The sequence below is a fragment of the Muscardinus avellanarius genome, assembly GCF_963383645.1.
Source record: "Muscardinus avellanarius genome assembly, chromosome: 14".
Lineage (NCBI taxonomy): Eukaryota > Metazoa > Chordata > Mammalia > Rodentia > Gliridae > Muscardinus > Muscardinus avellanarius.
This window is the reverse complement of record NC_137800.1, coordinates 46,700,871-46,726,248: the sequence shown is the minus strand read 5'-3', so window position 1 is coordinate 46,726,248 and position 25,378 is coordinate 46,700,871. Positions and strand designations below refer to the sequence as shown.

Here is a 25,378-nt window from a genome sequence, read left to right as displayed (position 1 = left end):
AGCAAGAACTACTAATACGTAACAAATACTGTTCATATCAAAAGTGCTGGTGACAAAGAATATGCCCTCCCAAAAAACCTGTTCACATACATACATAATTGTAGTAAGATTTTAAATATTTAAGGTGCTAAAAGTTTGCACTTGTAGGACTAAGTCAATGAGTATTCATCTGCTACCTCTTTGTTACAACTCCAATTAGAATTATCCACAAGCAAAAATGCTACTACTTTCTAAAATATGGCATCTGTGGAGCTGGAGTGCCCTCTATTGGCAAGGAAGAGGACACACTCATTAGCTGTCCTCCATGCATTTTCTCATTGATTCGGAGTTCACATCCATCCTGAAGCATTCGAACTGCTATTCGAGCAATGTTCTTAGAGTCATCAAGACCACTGTGAGGCCGCCCCTCATAATCCATTCCTAATTTTTCAAGCATTATTGTCAGTTTTGTTTGGCTTCTAGGAACCTGAAAAATAAAAGGCAAATAATTCTCTAGTGTTCTAAACTGCAAAATAAAGCCACAGTTAAGTTGAAAAATAAGAAACTAAAAATTAACAGTAGCAAAATAAAGTTAGCAAAGATCAATACTCTTAATCAAATGAATAACTCATATTTTCAGAATTTTAAAAAATGATATTAGAAGTTCAGGAAAAAATACAGAATCACCAAACCTCTAAAACCTTAGCAGCACTGTAATTTAGCAAATCATTTACTAAAAGGGGTAGACATCTAAGTTGAAGATCTAGATTTTTAAGCTAAATTTGTTTGCATGTTATTTTTGGGTAATTACTTTAGCTTGACCGACTCCTTAGACAATTAAAGAAAATACTTTGCCTTCTTAGATGACTAAACATAACTAAGATCAAGAATGACAGATGATGTCGTGTGGTATTTTGCAACCTATTTAAAAACCTGTTCCATTTTGATAAATACAAAAATCTCACATTCCTCAAATTCTAATATGCCTCTTCAACTTTTGAGAACCACTTGTATATTTTCTATATATTCCTTTCAATAAGTTTTTTAAACTTTATGCTCTATAGTTTACACTGCTGTGTCATCTATGTACCTTGGAGCTTCATCTTCATCTGTAAAAATGAGACCGGTTAAGTGGCTATATTTTTTGCTCAGTTATCCACACAATCACAGCAAATGACATGAAAGTACAATAATAAACATCTCAAGCTGTAACAATGCAATGTATTTGTGTTCTCTGCTAAATATTACTTAGGATATGTCCTTCTAAAATAACTTTTCTGATACATCAGATAACTAAGGTGGAAGGGACATGTTCCTGGAAACACACAACCTACCAAGACTGAATCATAAACAGAAAATTTGACTAGATCTATACCTGGGAAGATTTAATCAGCAATTGAAGAACTTCCCAATAAAGAGAAGCCCTGGACCAGATGACTTCACTGATGAATATTATGACTTAAATTAACACCTTCTGAAACTACTTCAGGTGTGGTGGCACATGCTTGTAATTCCAGTACTTAGGAGGGTGAGAATGGAGGATCACAGGTTCGAGGCCAGCCTCAGCTACTTAAGAGGCCCTCTGCAACTTAGTGAGACCCTGTTTCAAAATAAAGAATGGTATAGCTTAGAGGTAGAATGAGCCTGGGTTCAATACTCAGTACTGCAAAAAATAAAAACAATAAAAATAAAAAGGAGGAACGGTTTCTAACTCAATCTATAAGGCCTAAATCTCTGATCCCAAAGCTAGACAAAGACACTAGAAGATTATGGATCAATTTAATATCTTCTGTGAATATCATGACACAAAAATTTATAACAAAACACAAGCAAATAAAAAAACTAACCCAAAATTCAGCAAATTAAAAGTACTGTATGATATGACTGAGTAGGATTTGTTTTCTGGAATGCAAGAATGGTTCAACAAGTGAAAAATCAATGTAATATACCACAGTAACAGAATAAAGAGAAAACCATGTGGCCATCTCAACTGATGGAAATGAAAGCATCCTTTGACAAAATTCAACAATCTTTCTTGATAAAATACATTCAAATTAAGAGAAGGAAACTACCTCTACATAATAAAGGGTATGTGAAAAACCCATAGTTAAAATCACACACAATGTTTTGTAAAAGACTGCAAGTCTTTTTTCTAAGATGAGTAACAAGACAAAATACCTACATTCACTATTTCTATTCAACAGAGTACTGGAAATTCCACCCAGAAAAAAATTGGCAAGAAAAATAAATACAAGTCATCCAAAAGGTGTTTGAAAGAATTTTAAATATAGAAAAGCCTGAAGATTCACAGCAATAACAAAAAAAAAATTAGAATCAATAAACAAATACAGCAATGTTGCAGGACTACTTTACACTAACAATGAACAATCCAATATAAAAATTTACTAAAATTCCATTTATAAAACATCCAAAGGTGACTTGTAGATTCAATACAATGCAAATCAAAATTCCAATGATTTTTCTGAGAAACAGAAAACTCTATCCTCAAATTTACCTGGAACCTCAAGGAAATCCAAATAGCCAAAATAATCTTTAAAAACAAACATGGAGGTCTCAAACATCCTGATTTCAAAACTTACTACAAAGCTACAGTAAGAGTAATCAGCGTGATACTGATATAAAGACAGATATATATAGACTAACGGAGCATAATAGGAAATCTCACATATATGGCCAAATGTTTTTTTTTTTTTTTTTTTTTTTGGTGGTACTGGGGTTCCTGGAAACCCTTCTACCTCCGGGCTACACTCCCAGACCTATTTTATACGTTTTATTTTTGGAAACAGGGTCTCTTAAGCCAGAGCAATCCTCCTGTTTCCGCCTCCCAAGTGCGGGGATTACAAGCATGTGCCACCACACCTGGCGGGCCAAGTGCTTTATAACAAAGGTGCTAAAGTCAGTAGGAAAAACACAGTCATCAGTAAATAGTGTTGGGAAAATGGGATATTCACATGTAAAAGTATAAAGTCAGGTATCTTATACCGTATTTCCTTATATATTACAAAAATTAACAAAAAATGGATCAAACACCTAACTATAAGAACTAAAACTATAACACTCTTAGAAGAAAACATGAGGAGAAAAGCTGCATGACACTGGCTTTGACAATGACTTCTCAGATATAAAAACAAAACAGGGAACAAAAGAAAAAATAAATCAGACTCCATCAAAAATTAAAAACTTTTCTGTAAAAGACATTATCAAAAAAATGAAATGGCAATATGGAAGAAAATATTTGCAAGAATAAATATGATAAAAAGTATCTACAATAAAGAACTCCAAATTAAAAATAAAATAACCTGATTTTAAAAATGGGTGGTTCATCATTATTGTTCTCTAACACTAGCACTGTGCCTCTAGCCAGCTAAATAGATCTCTATACCATGGCTCCAACAAAGCAGACTGCCCACAAACTCACCATGGTACAGCACCTAGAAAGCAAAGGGTTACTAAGGCCTTTCCCTAAAGTGCACCCTCTACTGGAAAGGTGAAGAAACTTCATCAGTGCGTTCCTGGTATTGTGGCACTCTAAAATTAGACACTATCAGAAGCCCATTGAATTTCCTCCCTTTTAGCATCTGGTATAATAAATTGCTCAAGATTTCAAAACAGATCATAGACACTGGTGCTTCTCAGGAGCAAGTGAGGCCTACATGGTTTGCCTTTTTGAAAACACAAATCTATGTTATCCATGCCAAAAGTAAAACAATTTTGTCAAAAGACATCCAGTTAGCACACCACATACATAGAGAATGTGATTAAAGAGCCACTATAATGGGAAAACATCTCATTCCCCCAAAATATTTCTCTTCCTATTACTGGCAGATCTGGGCATGTTACTTTATTTCACAGGGTCAAAACATACCTAAGAGCCAGGCACAGTGGCATATACCTGTAATCCCAGTACTTGAGGCTGAAACAGGAAGATCGCAGGTTTGCAGCCAGCCTCAACAACTTAACAAGGCCCTCCACAACTCAGTGAGACCATTTCTAATATAATATAAATCAGGGCTGGGGATATAGCTCAGAAATAGAATACTTCCGGACTCAATCCCCAGTATCACACACAAACACACACACACACACACACACACATAAAAGTATATGACTTTGAGTGGAAAAGTAAGAGACAGAAATCAGGTATTGGCAGTTTTTTTTTTAACTTGTGTATAAATTTTCAGTATAAATGTGGGAATATAAAACAATGCAAGACAAAATATTTCACTGCTTCAGCAGTTTAACCTAATTATAAATTTATTAAATTTTTCTGGAAAATGACATCATTTGTATTTTTTAAAGTAAATTTCTTATTGATGGTTAAAAACAAACAAAAAGGGCAACAAACCTGAATAGACATTTCTCAAAGATGAAATACAAATGGCCAATAAGTACATGAAAGGATGCTCAATATCACTAATCAAATATAAATCAAAACTATGAGATGCCACTCCATACCTACTAAAATAACTATAAAAGAAAGCAAAAAATAACAAGCACTGACAGGGATATGGAGAAAGTAAAACCCTGGTGAACTGCTGCTAGGGATATAAAATGGTGAAAGCATGGCAAAAAAACAATAATGGTAATTTCTCAAAATAAAAATTAAACATAGAAGCCGGCCAAGGTAGTGCAGGCTTGTAATCCCCGCACTTGGGAGGCTGAGACAGGAGGACTGCGCAGGTTCAAAGCCAGCCTCTGCTACTTAGTGAGGCTCTCAGCAACTTAACAAGACCCTGTTTCCAAATAAAATATAAGATAGGTCTAAGAGTGTAGCCTGGAGGTAGAAGGCCTCTGGGTTCCATTCCCAGTACCACCAAAATAAATGAATAAATAAATAAACAAATAATAAAAAATAAACATAGAATATTAATATCATATGACTAGCAATCCTAACTCACAGTATATTCCCCCAAGAATTGAAAGCATAGACTAAAATACATACTTTTGTAAACCCACCTTCTAAGCATCATATTCACAAAAATCGCCAAAAAGGAGAAGCAAACTAAGTGTTTATGAAGGGATAAGTGAATTTTTTTTCAGATGCGGCATATACAAATAATGGGTACTATTCAGATTTAAAAAGAAAATTCTTATATTATTCAGCCTCAGAAAGGAAGAAAATCCTGACACATGCTACAACATGCGTGGACTTTGAATCACACTAAGTAAAATACACCCATCACAAAAGAACAATCCTGTATGATTTAACTTATAAGAAGTACATAGGGAAGTTAAAATCATAAAGACAAAAAGAATGGAGTCGTCAGGTCTTGAGGTAACGTTCACAGAAACATTATTTTTAATATTTACCCTATACACAACTATTAACTTTGATAAAAGTAAAGTAAAATTAAGATTCTGTGAGGAGTATCTGTTCCGTACACATTCCACATAATGGATACCCTTAATAGCTTCAAAGTTCTGTCATTTATATATAGTTATGCTATTTAAATAAAGTTAATAGGTTGAATCAGAAAAAAAGGTTTATCATAATTTGAACTGGGAATCTAGGCCTTCTTCTACAAAAAAAAAAACACAACTAGAAAAACACAATTTAATGTACATGTAAAATACAGCAAACGTATCATTAATAGTATAACTAGTAAATATAGAAATTTTACCTTGTAAAAGTTTCCATATGACTTTCGAATATTGATCCACTTTTTAGCAAAAGGAGGATATTTGAGCCTGCTGAGTTGGCATTGAATGTTCAAGAACTTACTCATATCCCATGAACTTATAAATTAAAAACAGGAAAAAAGGTGTAAGTACTATTCAAATAAGTAGTTTTAGTTAATTCTACTGGTTACTTATACATGTCAACTTTCTCATATTCACATACAATAACAAACTTACAAAATTAACCTAATTCCCACAAAATACTACCTTCAAAAATAGTTAAAAAAAAAAAAAAGAAAGTGCAAGTTGGGTGTTTATTTGATTGTGTGTGTGTGTGGGGGGGGTACTGGGGGTGGAACCCAGGGGCTTTTCTACCTCCAGGCTATACTCCCAGACCTATTTTTTTTATATACTTTATTTGGAAACAGGGTCTAAGTTGCTGAGAGCCTCACTAAATAGCTGAGGCTGGCTTTGAACCTGTGCTATCCTCCTGTCTCAGCCTCCAAAGTGCTGGGATTACAAGCATGCGCTACCAGGCCCGGTGGGTGTTTGCATTTTTTCCTCACAAAATGGCCATTCATCAAAGTTCATCTTTTTTTTTTTTTTTTTTGGCAGTACTGGGCATAGAACCCAGGGGCATTCTACCTCTGAGCGACACCCCCAGACCTATTTTTTTTTAAATTGTTCTTTATTTTGAAACAGGGTCTGAGTTGTAAACAGCCTCACTAAGTTAGCTGAGGCTGGTTCAAACCTACGCTATCCTCCTGTCTCAGCCTTCCAAAGGCTGGGATTACAAGCCTGCATCACCACACCCAGGTTAAGGTTCATTTTGATTGTGTTTATGGTTCTAATTTCTGAGCACATTTACATCTTGTCATTTTATTATTTTTTATAGTTCTAAAATAACTGCTCAGCTTGAGTGTAATATAATGCCAGGTTTATCCTAAGAGTAATTTTGAAGGCGTGCTTTAAAATAAAACAAAAACAAACAAAAAATTTAGACAAGCCAGGCATGGTGGCGCACACTTGTAATCCCAGCGCTTGCGAGGCTGAGACAGGAGAATCACACAGGTTTGAAGCCAGCCTCAGCTACTTAGTGAGGCTCTCAGCAACTCAGTGAGACTCTGTTTCCAAATAAAGTATAAAATAGATCTGGGAGTATACCCTGGAGGTAGAAAAGCCCCTGGGTTCCACCCCAGTACCACACACACACACACACACACACACACACACACACACACACAAACTTAGACCAATCAACTTACTATATAACACTGAGTGTGCAATGTGAAAACTGCGTTGGTTCATAGTTTTTTTGAGCAACAAGAATCAGAATAGCAACAGACTTAAAACCTTCAACAGAAAATCAAAAGCCTCAACTGGCAACAGGAGTACTCTCTATATATATACATATATATATATATATATAGAGAGAGAGAGTATCTATATATATCTCTATATATCTCTATATCTTGGCAGTTCTAGGGATGGGACCCAGAAGCAATCAACCTCAGAACTACACCCCCAGCCCTACTTTTTATTCTTTATTTTGAAACAGCATTTCACAGAGTTGCAAAGGGCCTCACTAAGTAACTGAGGCTGTCCACGAACAGAACCGTGATCCTCCTGTCCCAGCCTTCCAAATGCTGAGATTACAAGGGTGTGCCACCACGCCTAGCTCACTTTCAAGTATATTTTAAAAAATTAAAAACAAGTGGCTGTCTCTAGGATTCTATTTATCCTATGCAACTTTAATATCCAGAAACAACCCCCACTGACCGTAAGCTGCTTGCTTGGGTTGTCCAAAGTATTCCTCAAAGTGTCAATTACTGTTTTTGTTAATGCTCTGAATAAAAATTGCACAGGTTTTTAATTTGAGGACTTTGCAGAACTGGGTGTATGAAGTGTATGAGAGAAGTATCTGTCCATGTTAGCAGAAATATTGCTCATTTATGTTTGAAGTCAGTAACATTTCTACAGGGGTCCATTTTTCCAAGCTTCTAAACCCAATTATGACGTAGAAAAAAAAAATCAATTTTAAAGCAACATCTCTGTTTTAGAATACAAAGCAACCGCAATTTAAAACAGAAATTGTTTAGGACTTTCTTCAACTTTAAGGGCTGGCAAATATTCCCACTTAGCTTTAACAAATGCTTGTGGTGCATATATTTGGGGAGCAACATTCTAGTAAGCATTGTGGAAGACTACTAGGTAACAAAAATCCTTACTCTGAAAGGATTTTTAACTTCCTTGGAAAAAAAAGTCTTACATACATAACATTAGCTACCAGCATATGTAGTCCAATGGTACATATCATAAAAGCTATGAGACTTTAAGGATCAACTTGAGTTGTAATCTCCGGGTAAAACACAAGGAAGGCTCTGAATAATGAAGAAGTAAGGAAGAGTCCTGAGCAGAGAGAAAAGCAGAGTACACAGTAAAAGGATAAACCATGAACATTCATTGGGCATCCTAAATAAAATGAGTACTGATATGTGGATTATAAGTAAACAGGTAGAGTGGAACAAGATGACAGAACTCTAAATACCAACCTGAAGACTTTTGCAAGCAAGTAAACATCACAGTTTTAGGAAAGTCATTTTGGTTTTATATGTTAATATTTATATTTCTAGCCTTCTGATATGGATTAGACTGTTATCATTGCTTTCCCTCCTCTGTTTCATCCCTAGGATTCAAAATTTAGTAGGAATAAGAATATGAAAGGAAAAATAATGTGGTTTTCTAAAAGTTAAATGAATAAGGGCATCATTAATCTTAAAAAGTAGATTTTGAAAAGGTAATTTTACTGGATACTTACCCATCTGTTAATATGCAATATTTATACTTGGTTCCTAATTCTTTCAATTTCATCCACTCAATTACTTTTTTCAGTACCTGAGGGAAAGTATCAGCTCTGTCAACCTGATCCTGAGGATGTAAAAGTAAAATATATTAAAAAACACCACAGGTACTTGTTGTTCTATAAAACATTCAAATAAAATTTGAAAGGAAAGGGACAGTATGAGAATGGCTTATCTGTTTTGAACTCTTTATGACTTTCTTGGCATAGGTCTCTGTATCACCACCTAGTTTCCTTTAAGACAGTTAAAAACCGTGTATAGCTAAGTATTAGGGACTGCTCTTAATTTAAGTGTACAATCCTCCCAAAATGAAGATTTAAGATCATCCTCAGTGGTCTTTTTACACACCCAGTAGCTTACTGATGCTTAGAGTGGAGAAAACAGAACTCTCTTATCAGCTGAAAATCATACTCCTTATGGGGTCTTCATCTCAAGACTCATCTTTCCAAATCATACTCCACACCACACTGCATACTGCTGTCAGAGTGAACTTTCTACAACGCAATTCCGATTCTTGACATCACTTCACACCTAATGTCTTCCAGATACTCTCCAAGGCTTTCAGGACAAAAAGACCCACAAACCATTCATGATCTGGCTAGCCTCTGCCTATCTTGACCATTTTCTCACCAGCTTATTTGCATTTGAGCCATCCTGAACTACAAGTGTTTGCTATTTCACACCTGAAATGCCTAGCCCTTCTTTCCTGACTATTCACCTAACATGGCTCAGCCTATGTCCACCAATATGAGAAGCTTTCCCTAGGATAGCCCTTTATTCTGTAAAGCCCTTTTTATAGAAATGCATAATACACTAAGAAAATACTGACTTGTCACTCTTTTCTGACCATGCTGCGACCACTGGCTTATTCTACCTGTTCTCTTACAGATTGTAAGGAAGTTGAGAACAGAGATTTGACTACATTTTCTCTGACTCCTTAGTTCCTATGCATATATTAAAGTAGGCACTCAAATGTATATGGAGTGAATAGATAAATGAACTAAATAAATGAACAATGGGCCTACATATTAGAATACAAAGAAAAATCAGAGATCTAAAGAAGTTATATACACAGGTTATAAACAGAAACATTCTAAAACTTATCTCCAAGTACAGAACAGTAACACTTTAATTCTGCTCTATTTTACAAATTAAATCTTTAGATGTATTATTGCAACTCCTTAAAAAGAAAGGCTGAGTAAAATGTTACCAGGTGTCAAATTTGTTTTTTGTTTCTGAGACAGGATTTTGCTATCCTGCCCACACTGATCATGAACTCCTGGACTCAAGTGATCCTCCTATCTCAGCAACCTGTGTAGCCAGGACTACAGAAGTGAACCACCATGTCAAAAGTTTTTTATTATAATATAAATTCTTTTTATCAAGAAAGCATCACATTAAATTATTATAACAATTTTTCAAAATTACCTATAAAATAAATCCCTAATTTAAAAACTTCTTTCAAACTCTAGAAGAAAGAACATAGAATTTTAACCTGAGTAATTCCAGTAAGACTGATGCAGAAATCAGAAAGCTGTGTGTTGATCTCTGGTTTCACATACTGCTGAAATGTATCTTCCTACACGGGAAGAAAAAGTAGTATATATGACTTAAGATACATGACGCATCATACACAACAAATTCAGTCATACGTTCATATCACAGATCCTTACAGAGTTTTTAAGAATAATTACCCACACCCAAAGCTTTCCAGGTTTTAAATTTTAAGTCATTCACTTCATAGTTTTAAAATTTCTAAGATAAATTCAGTGTCTCAAAGAGCTTTCAACTCAAAATTATTTAAATAAACATTTCCTAAGGAGTAAAATGTTGGTAAGTTTGTACTATTTCAGAAATAAAAAGCCTATTAATGCAACTTCCACTTCAAGACTCTAAGATTTAGTTTTTAAAATAAATTCCTTTAAAAAAAACCAGTGTTCAGTTATAATAAATTAGTTCCATTATTGGTCTCTCATTTGCTCCTGAATAGTCTTCATCTACATAAAAAGATCCAATTAAAATAAATTCCAGAGAGTCAAAATTTTACTGTATGATATATAGTAGATAATGAATAGTTGATAATACTATATTTAATAGCATTTTTTAAGCTTTCCAAGAAACTTTTATGCTGACCTTGCTTTCTGCCCACAACTCTGTAAACTAAGGAAGACTGGTACCGTGCTCAAGCACTGGGCTCTAATCCTAAGTGCTTTTCCCCCGAGCCTAATACCACCTCTCTAAACCAGAATACACAGTCACTTTCTAAAATTAAGGAAAATTCAAAGCCTAGAGATTCAAAGGTAACAGCTGTTAATCCTAGTTATATAGAGAGAAAAAGACAAAAAGTATCTTCTGTGGTAAGCTTAAAAATTGAGAAAAGTAAATGTTTATAATGCCTAGGAATAAATTCTTACTGTATACCAATCTATTAAGCAGATGAACTATAAATGATTGCTAAGAACTATGAAAGAGCAAAAGTGAACAGCACAAAACACTTTAATTTCAAAAGTCAGATGCTCTTTACTTAGCAGACATATTATAGAGCAAAGAAGTCCTTAGCAAATATTATAGTTTGTGCTTTTAAGTGTCAATGTCTTGTTTTATACTTTTTTCTTTTCTTTCTTTCTTTCTTTTTCTTTCTTTCTTTTTTTTTTTTTTCTTTTTTGGTGGTACTGGGGTTCCTGAAAGCCTTTCTACTTCTGAGCTATACTCCCAGATCTATTTTATACTTTTTTTTTTTTTTGAAACAGGGTCTCTTAAGCCAGAGCGGCTGGCTTCGAACCTGCTCAGTCCTTCTGTCTCCTCCTCCCAAGCGCAGGGATTATAAGCATGCACCTCCACGCCCGGCTTGTTTTATACTTTTAAATAAAAGTCAAAAAATAGACTGCAAATTCTCTTACCACTGCAATGAGGTATTACTTCATACTATACAGCAAGTATTAATAAAATTTTATTTACTTTTTTCTTTGATACTGGGGGTTGAACCCAAGGGCGTTCTACTTCTGAGTTATACCTCCAGCCCTTTTTATTTTTTACTGGAAATAACTCAGTTGCTGAGGCTGGCCTCAAACCTGTGATCTTCCTGTCTCAGCCTCCCAAATACTAGGTTACAGACATGTGCCACCACACCTGGTTTTTATTTACATATTACTATTTTAACAGACTAATGTTACAAACAACTATGTATCTTTGACCAAATACTTAATCATCACTTATAAGAAAAGTAAAGTAGGTAAGAAGGATCAGAAACACTGGTTATGTGGGTACTTATAAACTAATCTATTGAATAGGATAACCTGGCTTTATTTAGAGGAGAGATTTAAGGAAGAAGAAAATCAGAGAGCATGAATTTTGGGGGAAAAACACTAGAGCTAAAATCCTGAGAATTAAGGGGCTGAAACGTGCCTGGCATTTTTTGAGAAAGACCAAGCAAGTGTGTATGACAAACGGAATGAGTGAGGGAAAGAACAATAAAAGAGGAAGCAATCAGTGGTGTCACATCATGTAAGGCATATTGCTTTTACTCTGAGTTAAACGGAGAGTGAATACAAGGTTTTGAGCAAAGGGATGAAATAATCTGACTTATTTTTAAAGGATTATTTGAACCACTATGTTGAAACTACAGGAATGGGGATAAATATAGAAACACACTGACCTATTAGCTGGCAAATGTAGTAAATCAGACAGCAAGAGTGGAGTATAGGTGAGTCACAGCAGTTCAATTAAGTGACTGGGTTCTGAACATACATACATATACATATATATATATATATATATATATATATATATACACACACACACACGTTTACATATATATAAACACACACATGTTTACACACACACACACACACACACACACACACACACACACACGTTGTTTTTTTGCCTTTTTTTTTTTTTTTACAGTACTGGAAATGGAACTAAGGGTCATTCTATCTCCAAGCTCCACACCCACCCCTATTTTTTATTCTTTAATTTTTAACAAGGTCTCACTAAATTGTCGAGGGTCTAAGTAGCTGAAGTTGGCCACGAACCTGTGCTCTTCCTGTCTCTGAATATATTTTAAAGGCAGGTACAAAACAGGAATCACTAATGTCTGGGTGGTTCCTACGAAAGAAACAGCCATCAAGAATGACTCCAATGTTTTTGAACTGAACAATAAGAGATTAGACTCAGAAAGGGTCATCATTACTAAAGCTAGAGGAGGCTGAAGACAGAATGAAATAGGGGTAAATTTACTCTAAGATGCCTGTTGAGAAGTGAACAGTCTGGACATGGCACAGAAGTCTAAATTGGAGATACATTTGACAGTCATCAATACAGTTTCTAAAAGCTATGAAACAAGATGAAATTATCAAAGAAGAATACATAAAGAAGAGGAGCTGCTATTGAGCACTGTAGCATCCAATATTAGAAAGCTGAGAGAGAAAAAAAAAAGAAGAGTTAAACAAAGGAGGAACCCAGTAAGCCTGAGAAAAATCAAGAAGAAAGTATATGGTAGTCCCTTGAGCAAGTTTCAAGAGTAGCCAATTCTACCAGCAGTTAGGTAAAAGTCAAAAATGCCACTGACAAATGATTTTAGTGAAGTTATGGGACTAAATACTCAGTTTAAAACATAAGTGCACAGCAGATGGGTTTAAGCAAATTATACGTAATTTATTTGAAGAGTGTTGCAATAAAGAAGAAAAAAGAAATGGGGTAGCTAGCAGTACAATGAGATGCAGTAAAGAATTTCTTATGGGGTAGCTAGCGGTACAATGAGATGCAGTAAAGAATTTCTTATGGTATAAAAAAATTATGTATGTGTATGTGATATGAACAACAAAGTAGGAAGCAATAAATTATGATGTCTAAATGAAGGAGAAATGCTAGAGTAATGTCCTTGAGAAGTGAAATCTATAGACTTATGCAAGATTATTTTCCTTCATGACTTTTAATTTACTTTGGATGAGAAAAATAGGGCCATTAAGAGTATAAATAAAAGGGACCCTGAACAGAAAAAATATATATATACAAAACCGTTATATACTTGCTGCCAGTGTGTTGGTGGCGATGGAGCTATCACAGAAGTAACTTTGGACAGATATTATGACATATCCTCACTTAGATTTTATAAGGCAAAAAGCTTATGAGAAAGTCTGCCTGATTTCTTGAGCTAAGAATGTACTGAAAATAATTATCTAAAGTATATATATATGGCTTAGAAACAAAATATAGAAGCTGTTTCCCCCATAAACTTTCCATAACAAAGATGGCCAGTTATATCTGTAAATTATTCTTAGAGCTCAGAGTCCATATTAGGCTACAACAATGCTCTTACACCCTGACTGCATATTAACTGGAGAAGCTTTTATACTGATGTCAGGGCATATACCATAGAACAACTAAACTAGTATATCTGGGACAAGTACATGAATCAGTTTTGGCTTTCTGTTGTTTTATTCTTCAGGAGATTCTAATAACCATCCTGATGTTCTAACCAAACAACATAATAATGGTAGCTACTAAAAAAAGAAGTTTCCAAAATATGTCTTATTTTAGTTTTCCTATTAATTAAGCTGATACAAAAGTTCACAGAAAAAGCAAAAAGCTCATGTTAGAAATCTAATTCTAGCCGGGTGTGGTGGCACACGCTTGTAATCCCCGCGCTTGGGAAGCGGAGACAGGAGAATTGTGCAGGCTCGAAGTCAGCCTCTCAGGCTTAAGAGACTCTGTTTCCAAGTAAAAATATAAAAATAGGTCTGGGAATGTAGCCCAGAGGTAGAAGGATTTCCAGGAACCCTAGTACCACCAAAAAGAAAAAAAGAATTCTAGCTAAAATTACAAATGAGAATGAAATCCTTCAAATTAAAAGTAAAATTAAAATATAAATTCACTTACTATTTCTAAGGTGTGAGTATTCAATAAAACAACAGGAAACTCAATTATTTCATGTATGAACTCAGGTGGATTACCATCTTCACAAGTGGCTTCAAAGTCAATAATACAAATGTAGTCATAGTAACTGTCAGTGTGATTGCTCTCTTTCAACATCAACTTCTGCTTCTTGTAATAGTTTTTCAGTCTCTTCTTTAGTACATCCTTTACTCCTCTAAGTAAAAAAAAAGAATAAAATTTACTTAGGTGAATAGGTGAAATCTGCAGTCAAGAATTAGAACTTATTCTGCTGGTACTGAGCTAAATACCAGTAATCATGGCAAAATTTAGCTAAAATGAAAAGCAAGACTCAAAACTAAGCAAAGAACTAATGAAAATAAAATGTTTAAAACAATATTAACATTTTTCTTCATAAGTAACTTCATTTTAGTAATAGAGCATTTTTTCCAGTATACACTTGGTATTTCAAATCATTAACTTTGTCAGCCTACACAACTAGCACACAGATATTTAGAATTCATAATACACGAATTGAAAACTAATACTAAGTCATTCTATTGACCAAATACAAATTTCAGGTGTGGACAATTCAAGTCAACTGAATATATTACGGTATCTCTTCCTTTCTTTTGGCATTTGTAGGTTATGCAATTAAAATAATCCATATGAATACAAAAGGATTATAAGCGTAGACTATAAAGTTGATTGTGCCCTACTTGGAAAACTAATTTAGAGATACCACCCTAAGGATAAACTGTATCCACAGTAACAATATCACACTCAATAAGTTCTTAACTGAAAGTAGGTATCTTAATTTACCTTAGGTAATATTACAGAGCTTTAAAATATATATTTCACAAATGGGATAGAGAGGAGGACTGGGTCCCCCTATAACAATCTTTGGTAATGGTGATAACATTCTTCAAACACTTCAACTGAAAAGTAGCAATCAGTGCATAGACTTCCTTCAGTGTAATTTGGCTGAATCCTCTATTGGCCTGCAAATACAAACCAATGGTAAAAATAAGAGTCTCTAGAGCTGGGCATGGTGGTGCATCCCTGTAATCCTAGTACTTGGGAGGCCAAGACAGGAAGACTGCAGGTTCAAAGCTATTCTTAGCAACTTGGTAAGGCACTTAGCAAAATCCTGTCTCTAAATAAAATAGGGCTGTAGGTACAGCTCAGAGGTTGCTAGTGTGTCCCTGGATTCAACCCCCAGCAAGAAAGAAAGAAGGGGGAAAAAACAAACAGAAAAACCCAAAAGAGGTTGCTTGCAAACCTGATGGTAGCATAAACCTAACTAGAAGCTCAGACTAAAATTCTGTCATCTTTAACACCTCCCTTTCTCCTCTGCATCCAAATACAAACCATTACTACTAATTCCAACTCAGAAAAAACATCCAAAATCTGGTTCTCCTTTATACTCTCAGCTAATAGCTCTATCTTCTTGTACTATGGCAAATACTTTCACTATCATAACTCTCTTAAATCACTTTACCTTATTTCAATACTCAGGACTAATGCCGATTCCTGCCTAAATATCTTTAATGGCACACCTCTTTTTAAAAGTTTTACAAAACACAGACTTCATAGGCTATCACCTTTTATTGGCAAACCTTCCTTATCCTCCACTGTGCACTAGTATATCATATACTACAGATAAAACATACTATAAATCATGACCTAAATACGATTTTGTGTTCTATAACTTTATAATAGCTAAAGAAAAGGTAAGCTTATATTCCAGTACTTGGGAGGCTGAGACAAGAGGATTGAGGGTTTATAGCTTCAGCTACTTGTGAGGCCCTCTGCAACATGGTGAGACACTTTCAAATAAAAGAATAAAAAATAGGGCTGGGGTATAGCTCAGAGGTAGACTCAATCCACAGTACCACAAAAGAAAGAAAAAAGAAAAGCTCATGTAGTAGAAAACATAAAAACAGCAGAAATTAGGTTTTTAGTTCTTTTTGCATGAAATACCTACTCCCTCCCTTTTCTGGTTGACATCATTCAAATGTCATCTTTCTAAGTTCCTGAGAAACACTCTCCTTAATATTTTCAATCTACAATTGGCCAGACCTCCAATACAGTACAGGCCATTCTATATTATTTGAGTGTCTTCCCCAAACACTGAGATTTCCAAAGTATGGAACATATCTGTATTTACCTGTATAACTTCAATGCCTAGTGTCGTGATTAAAATTCAATACAGGCTTGTTTAATAAGTGTATTAATAAACATCTAGATCTCTAGCTCCCATGCAAGACAGGAATAAGTAATTGATCTTCACACCTAGGAAGGACAAAAATTTTGCTCAGAAAAATCTGTAAGACTTACAGGTACCTTCATAATAGAAATTGTCAGGGGAAAATTAAGTCATAATCTTTTCACAAATTATGGAGGCAATCTGGAAGAAAAATAATTGTGCTCCTTTGAAAAAAAATGAAGCTCTATTTTAATAAAGCAAAGAGGAAGACTACTACTTAGAAGGAAATAAAAATTCTAGGTTGCTCTGAAACAATGTGCTTTTATCTATTACATATAGTTGATTTTTTTCTTGTTGCCTGGTGACTCTATTATTTATCAAAAATCTACACATTTTTCTGGACTCCAAAAGCCATCTGTGTCCCATACTCCAAGTTAAAAAAATACTAATATTAAATAATACTTTGTAAAATATTATTAAAAACTTAGACATACATATATCTCACTAAAGACACACAAACAACTAAGTGGCAGTTTTCTCATTCAATATACAGTTAAGCATAATGCACAAAATCATTCTACATTATTTTTAGGAACCAAAGCAAAAATATTTCCTGGTTAAATTATTTCACTAAATCATCTGTTTTCACACACTGTCTCGTTATTAAAACAATACAAATGGTCAAAGAAAAAATAAAGAAAACTATTTGACCTCATTAGTAAAATTATCAACAATGAGCAACTATAATCCCATTTTACTATCTACACACTAACAGAAATGACTAGAGTTGCACACAAAAATTTATATACATGAAAATAATTTAGTTATTTGAATTTTTAATTGTTTTGTTATGATATGATTACAGATGATCTTTGGTTATCCACTATGTTCAAGATTTTCTAAAATGAGTGTAAACCTTTATAATTTAAAAAAGTTTATAATTTAAGAAACTTTTAATTACCTGGTTTCGAGCTTGAATTCTGAAAGCTTAGCTCTGAGTTCTTCATTACTCATCCTATTAATACAACCATTTGTAACAGCAATCTCTTTGTAAACTGGGTCACTGAAATCACTTCCGTTGGAGGTAATGAATTTAGATCCTTTTGTTTCTTGGCCATCAGATCTACAATGATGCTTTTTCTGTATAAAAAAAGAGGAGAGTATAATTTATAATTAGTACAAACATTTTATATTTAAAGATTCAGCCCGAGGCCTCTTCATGCTACATGTTTAATGGAAAGTGCCCACTGCAACTACAAGGAGGACAGGACGAAAGATGTGTTCCCAATATATTACACTGCTCTATTCTGAGTCATGAGGGTCCTCAAAAGCAACAAGGATAAGTAAAACTAAGACTGCTGCTGGAGACAAACACAGAGTTCCAGCTGACCATTTACGAGCAGCATAACCATGGCTAGTTATTTGCTTTTGACTTTTAGTTTCCTTACCTATAAAGTATAATTATCTCAAATAGTTATTTGCAAATGGTAAACAGTATTTAGGAAAATTTAAGTATAAACAGATTATGTATAGCATATTCTTAACACCATATAAAAGAGTAGCTATTAATAAATGGCAACTTGCTAAGCATGGTGGTGCATGCCTGGAATCCTAGTATTTGGGAGGTTGAAACAGGAGGATAGCAGGTTCCACACCTGCCTCATGGACTTAGCAAGACTCTCAACAACCTAGAGAAACACTGTTTCAAAATAAATTTAAAAGGGGGTTTGGGAATGTAGCTCAGGGGCAAAATGTCTCTGGGTTCCATCTCCAGTACTAAATAAATAATAGTAACTTTACTTACTACCATCACAGGCTATAAAACAGACCTTTTCACAAACAATATTCTAAAACTTACAAATTAACCAATGTTTTACATCAACTTTTACATTATGCATTTATGTCAGTGACTTCCTGAGAATTTTTAATTCTTAGGGCTTTATTTCAAAAAGTTAACAGAAATTGAGTAACAAAACAACAAAAGGATCTGGGCCTGGTGGCCCACACTTGTAATCTTAGCATTTGGGAGGCTGAGACAGGAAGATCATGGTTCAAGGACACCCTCAGCTACTACTTAGTAAGTCCTTCTCTCTGCAACTCAGTGAGACATTGTTTCAAAATAAAGAATAAAAAAAGATAGGGCTGGGGTGTTGTTTGGAGGTAGAATGCCTCTGGGTTCCATCCCCAGTACTGCAAAAACAACAAAAACAACAATAAAAAAAAGGACTGCAAATCTAATTCAAAACTTTCACATATATCAGTTATTGAAAACTATAACTATACATTATAAACCCTTCTCTTGTCTTGAATCAAAATCTGTTAAGAAAAAAAATGAGTCAATTCTATTCTCTCTACAGGTACCAATGCTTAACTTAGACATTTCCCACATTGTCCCCATATGACCTACAATTACTGACTGATCCTGATGATTCAGGGGTAACTTCTCACTCTAGGCTCTCAATTTAAATGCAATACACATTTTCTGAAAATATTAATACTAAGGACTGTGCCAGAGTACTTAGAGTACTCAATCCCCTCTCCTCTGAGGGCAAGGTTAGCGAACTAATGTGCGAACTGTCCATAAAGGGGAACAATCACATTGAGGTTCCTTGCAAACAAACATTTAAGATATAAACAAGCCTGGCGCATGCCTATAAATCCCAGTGACTCCAGAGCCTGAAGCAGAAGAACCAGTTTGAAGCCAGCCCTATATAACTTAGAAAAACCCTATCTCAAAATAAAAATTAAAAGTGCTGCTAATATTAACTTAATGGTAGAGGACCTGCTTAGCCGGTATGAGGCTTGGTTTGTTCCCTGCCCCCCCCACACACAAATCAATCAATTAAATAAACTTTATTACTCTGGTCTTTGACCAAGAAAACAATTTCAATAGTACATTAAATTTACAGTAGTTAACTAGGGTAGTTTTATCTTTATAATTTAATTAGGAAATTTGTTTTAAAACTTACAGTGAGGTATTTGGGGTGGGGAAAATTAAAATAAAATAAAAATTACATTGAATTTTAAGCTTCATCTTCAGGCATATTAAAATTTAGGTCAACATTAGAGCCGGGCGTGGTGGCACACGCCTGTAATCCCAGCATTCGGGAGGATGAGACCAGAAGATCATGGTTTGCAGAAAGCCTCAGCTACTTAGTGAGGCCCTCTGCAACTTAGTGAGACCCTGTTTCAAATATAAAGAATAAAAAATAGGGCAGAGGTTGTAGCTCAGAGGTCAAATGCCCCTGAGTTCCATCCCCAGACCCACAAAAAAAAAAAAAAGAAAAAAAAGGTCATTAACAGACTGTCTACCAAATCAGAGGTCTCAAATTAATTTTAATCACATTTTCTTGTTGGATAAACCCATTCTCCAATTTACTTGGAAGTCTTAGCTAAAACTACTATATAAAGTACATACAAATGAACATTCAGGGCTCTTTAGATATGCTATAAATCAGGACTTCTATCAATAAAGATTTGCTTCTATCAATAAAGATTTGCTTCAGTGCAGTTGTAGAGATAGCCAAGGTCCATCTCTCAGTGATCAGTGCTTCCTCCCAAATTTTAGGTCCCTACTAACGGACCTAAATGGTTCCCAAAAAAGGATGCTCAAGTCAATCCACTAAAAGCAGAAAGCACGTATTATAAACCCTACATGTATTATTAGTTTGCAAAACCACTAAATTAGTTTGAACTGGCATCCACTCCAGTTTTTATGTCCATGAGTCATATGTCACATATAGTACTAACATACAGTAAGAAATATGAAAATGGACTCTACAATATGAAGAGATTTACCTTCATAAAGCTTTGAGATTTTGCAATTTTCATGTGTCTAATTAAATAGATGTACCATCTATATTATCTCAAATAAAAAAAAAACTTTTACATTATGAGAAGTTACCACAAAAACCTTTTTCTCTTTCCTTTTTTTTTTGGGGGGGGGCAATAGTACTGGGGAATAGACTTAGGAGCATTCTACCTCCAAGCCACACCCAAAACCCTATTTTATTTTGAAATGGTCTCACCTAAGCTGCAGAGGATCTAACGTAATGAGGCTGGCCATGAACCTGTAGATCCTCCTGTCTCAGCTTCCCAAGTACTGGAATTACAAGCATGCAACACCATGCCTGGCTTGAAAATCTTTTATAACAAACAAATTTGCTGATAATTTTGTGTTCAAGTACATTTTTTTTGTTTTTATATTGTTTTAGGTCATTCTTTAAATATAAATAGACTTTATTGTATATGTATACATTTTTTATTGGTGCACTGTAATCTCACACCATAATGTAGTTCAGAGTAATAGAGACATACATGCACACAGCACTTGGTGAGCTCCCCCACTTCTGTTGGCACTGGTAATTTCACATATGTACATGGCATCAGTGGAAGTGTATTCTTCATTAATTCTCCCTTCCCTAGACCCCACAAATGGTTCCACTGGGGTTTTTTTCTCCATAATCTTTGTATCCCAACTACTCTCCAGCTTCTACATATGAAAAAAAAAAAAAAACATATAAGCCGGGTGTAGTGGTGCACACTTGTAATCCCAGCATTTGGGAAGCTGAGACAGGAGGATCCAGGTTCTCCGCCAGCCTCAGCTACTTAGTGAGAAGCCCTTGCAACTCAGTGAGACCCTGTTTCAAAATAAGGAATAAAAAAATGGGGATGGGGATATAGCTCAGAGGTAGTATGCCCCTGGATTCAATCCCCAGTACCACAAAAAAAAGACCACTTTCTGTGACTGGCTAATTTCACTTAACATAATGTTCTCCGGACCCATTCATTCATTTTCCAGCATTATTATTCTTTATTGCTTAGTACAATTCCATTGTGTGTATATCCCAAATTTTATAATCCTATATTGTACTAAGCATTCTACCAAAAGGGATCTACCAATTCAATGCAATCCTATTAAAATACAGAATAGAGCTGGGCGTGGTAGCACGCACTTGTAATCCCAGCATTTGGGAGGCTGAGACTGAAGGATCGGGGTTCGAGGACAGTCTCAGTTACTACTTAGTGAGGCCCTCTGACACTTAGTGAGACCCTGTTTCAAAATAAAGAATAAAAAATTGGGCAGGGGGTGTAGCTCGGAGGTCGAATGCCCCTGGGTTCCATCCCCAGACCTGCAAAAAAAAAAAAAAAAAAACCAACCAGAAGATTCAGTCTTAAATTTCATTTGGAAAAACAAAAGTACCAGAAGAGTCAATACAATTCTCAGCAGTAAAAACCATGCAGGAGGCATCATAGTACCTGACTTCAAATTATACTACAGAGCTTAAGTAATAAAAACAGTATGGTACTGGCACAAAAGCAAGACATATAGACCAATGGAACAGAAGATAAACAAATCCACACACAACCAATTGCTTTTTTTTTTTTTTTTTTTTTGCAGGTCTGGGGATGAAACACAGGGGCATTCGAGCTCTGAGTTACAGCCCCTGGCCTAGTTTTATTCTTTATTGAAACAGGGTCTCACTAAGTTACGGAGTGCCTCACTAAGTAGCTGAGGCTGTCCGCGATCCTCGATCCTCTGGTCTCAGCCTCCCAAATGCTGGGATTGCAAGCATGGACCACCAGGCCCCGCCCAATTGCTTTTTGACAACGGTGCCAAAACCATACACTGGAGAAAAGACAGCCTTTTCAACAAATAGTGTTGGGAAAACTGGTTATCCATTTGCAGAAAAATGGAATTAAACCCAACCTTCCACCCTGTATAAGAGTCCACTCAAGAGGGATCAAAACCCTGAAAGTTAGAGACTTTGAAATTACTAGAAGAGGGCAGAGGACCAACATTCCAACACAGAGCCATTGGTAGATCCTCAATAGAGGACTAATATGTAGAATCTACAAATAACTTAAAATAGTAAAAAAAAAAAAAAATCAAGAAATGGACAACTGAACTAAATACACTTCATCAAAGAAAAAATATAAACAGCTAAGTACCTTAAAGTGTTGTCCAACTTAAAATAAGCTGCATAATTTCTTAAAGACAAATATTTCAAAACTGCCATCCTTTTCTAGTGAGAAGAGGTTTATATCTTGATATTCAAAAGTTTTTTAATAAACACAATCCATTATTTTAAGATAAAAAAAAGTTTTAAAAATAAGCTACAAGCCGGGCATGGTGGCACAGGCTTGTAATCCCAGCATTCGGGAGGCTGACACTAAAGCATCATGGTTCACAGACAGCCTCAGCTACTTAGTGAGGCCCTCTGCAACTCAGTGAGACCCTGTTTCAAAATAAAGAATAAAAAACTGGGCAGCAGGTGTAGCTCAGTGGTCGAATGCCCCAGGGTTCCATCTCCAGACTCTCAAAAAAAAAAAAAAAAAAAGCTACAAAGTAATTGCTGACTCCCACAAACCCTCCTGTTGTTTTGTTTTGTTTTTTAAAACAAGAACACTTCAAAAATATGTTTTGGAAAGGTTTTCATAATTTTGTCACCAAAAAGTTATGGATTACCTATAAGAAAAAAATAAACTTTTTTTATCTGCACATTGGAAAAAACCTTAAAAATATAATTTACATTGATTAAAATTTGTCCAAAAGAAGCGTTCTGATTAAATTTGAACCTACTTGTTAAAATATAAAAATGCAAGTTTCTATTCATCTTCAAACTACAACAAATTTAGGGAGAATGGAAATTTACTAGTTGAATCCCAACAAAGCACTGTATTTGAGACCGAAAAAGAAGTATGCTCCTTTACTAAGAACATTCAACAATAAGTTTCTAACAAATAACAACAGTCAGTGAAGCCAATATGGAGCCTAGACCCAGGTCTGAAATGACTATCAAGTTTCCATACTTTCAAATATAATGTGGTATATAGTCAAACACTTCTTACTAAAAATAAACTTACAAAAATTATAAAACTGACTTAATGATGTTATTGGCAATCAAGAAGGAGGTGGAGTGGAAGAGTGGTTCTTTTATAGAGAGAACACACGGAAGACCTCTTTGAAATTAACTACAAAAATGGGGAAGGGCAGGCAAGGGAAAAAGAACATACAATATACAAAGACCCTTAAGAAGAAAGATCTCCCACTGTAAACGAACCCAAGCAAGCCAGGGGCCTAAGAGGCAAAACTGTGTGATATGCATCAGAAGCAGTAGCCAATCCTGAGGGGCAGCAAATAGAAGGTAACTAAAGAGGAGAGTAAGCCAGTCAAATTCTGATCATTCTATTTGCTGCGTGGAAACTGGCTGTTAAATGTTAGAAACGAAAGCTAGAAAGTCTCTTGCAAATACCGATTCGGTGAGGCGTTCAACATTTGTTATTCCGAGGAAAATAACAATTCTAGCATTATTTACAATCCACAGCGCCAATCAATGATAAATAAGAGTAAGTTTTAAGAACTACTCTGCAGTCTGCCATTGTAAGTAGGCTTTCCAGTGAGATATTTACTAAGAAAATCAATCAAAGGTTGGAGATAGGTAAAAATCAGCGGCGAATCTCCAAGTACAAACAGCACAGTCACTATTTCAATAAACAATCTGAACCAATTACCTAGAAGGGCTTGGGAATGGCAACGGCAACAGAATGTTTATAACGCTGATTTCCCCTCAGAACTTACAAATTCACAGTCCACACAACTTCTTTACTATTCAGTCTCACCCAGAGCGCAGTTCGGCCCGCGGGGGTCCGGCCAGCGGACGAGGGTCCGGCGCCCCCACTGCTCACCTCGCCAGTCTCGCGCGGCGGCTCCTCCCCGCACTCGGGCGGCGGCGACTCCTGCTGCGCGGGCACCTCGGCCTCGCCGCCCGGCTGCCTGCGGGGCTCAGCCTCCATGCCGGCCCTTGAGCCAGAAGGGAGCTGCTAGGGCCGCACACTCGCTCACTCTCTCCACCAAACCCCAAAGTCTTGCTTTTCTCTGTTGAAATATTGCCGGGCTTGCGTTCCCGCGGCGGCGGCCACACAAACTCCAGCGGACACCGCCCACTTCCGGGGGCGTGCGGCAGCGTCGGCACGCTGCGCAGGCGCAGTGAGCGCGCAGCGCAGTGCGCAGGCGCAGACGCGGCGGGGCGGGCGCGAGGGAGGGGCGCGAGGGAGGGGCGCGAGGGAGGGGCGCGAGGGAGGGGCGCGAGGGAGGGGCGCGAGGGAGGGGCGCGAGGGAGGGGCGCGAGGGAGGGGCGCGAGGGAGGGGCGCGAGGGAGGGGCGCGAGGGAGGGGCGCGAGGGAGGGGCGCGAGGGAGGGGCGCGAGGGAGGGGCGCGAGGGAGGGGCGCGAGGGAGGGGCGCGAGGGAGGGGCGCGGGCGAGCGTGGTGGAAGCTGAGGCTCCAACCCTAGAGGCGCGGTCTGAACCAATCATCCCATCAGCGTTCCTGGAAGAGGAAGACGTGGGGCGTGTCTCAGAGAAACAGCTTTGCAACAATGATAAATAATATTTATGAAATAGTTTAAATTTTCCATGAGGAGTGGAATATTTCCACTTTAGAGCAAGGCGAGGAAATGGATCTGCATATCTGGCTCTAAAAATTAGAAAACTGAGCCGGGTGTGGTGGTTTACGCTTGTAATCCCAGCATTCGGGAGGCTGAGACTGGAGGATCGCGGTTCGAGGACAGCCTCAGCTACTTAGTGAGGCCCTTCGCAACTCAGACCCTGTTTCAAAATAAAGAATAAAAAAATTGTGCAGGAGGTGTAGCTCAGAGGTCAAATGCCTCTGGGTTCCAGCCCCAGACCCTCAAAAAAAAAAAAAAAAAGTTAGAAAATTGAGCAAAATATAAGAACAGCTCCTTTCAGGCATTGAACAAGCCGCCCTGGATTGTTTTACCTGAGAGAAGATTAAGAGCATTAGCTCCATATCAC

The 25,378-nt window shown here is 36.4% G+C and overlaps 1 protein-coding gene across 1 annotated transcript; it reads right to left on the bottom strand.

Moving 5' to 3' along the window:
* Nucleotides 1–223: 223 nt before the first annotated feature.
* Nucleotides 224–24,360, bottom strand: ERI1 (exoribonuclease 1; the record flags this gene model as incomplete). The annotated part of the gene is made up of 7 exons (XM_080710865.1): nt 224–466; nt 5,622–5,736; nt 8,438–8,547; nt 9,976–10,059; nt 14,361–14,571; nt 17,525–17,703; nt 24,253–24,360. The coding sequence occupies 7 exons, from the start codon at nt 24,358–24,360 to the stop codon at nt 224–226; spliced, it is 1,050 nt and encodes a 349-aa protein (XP_080566991.1).
* Between the last annotated feature and the right edge of the window lie 1,018 nt (nt 24,361–25,378).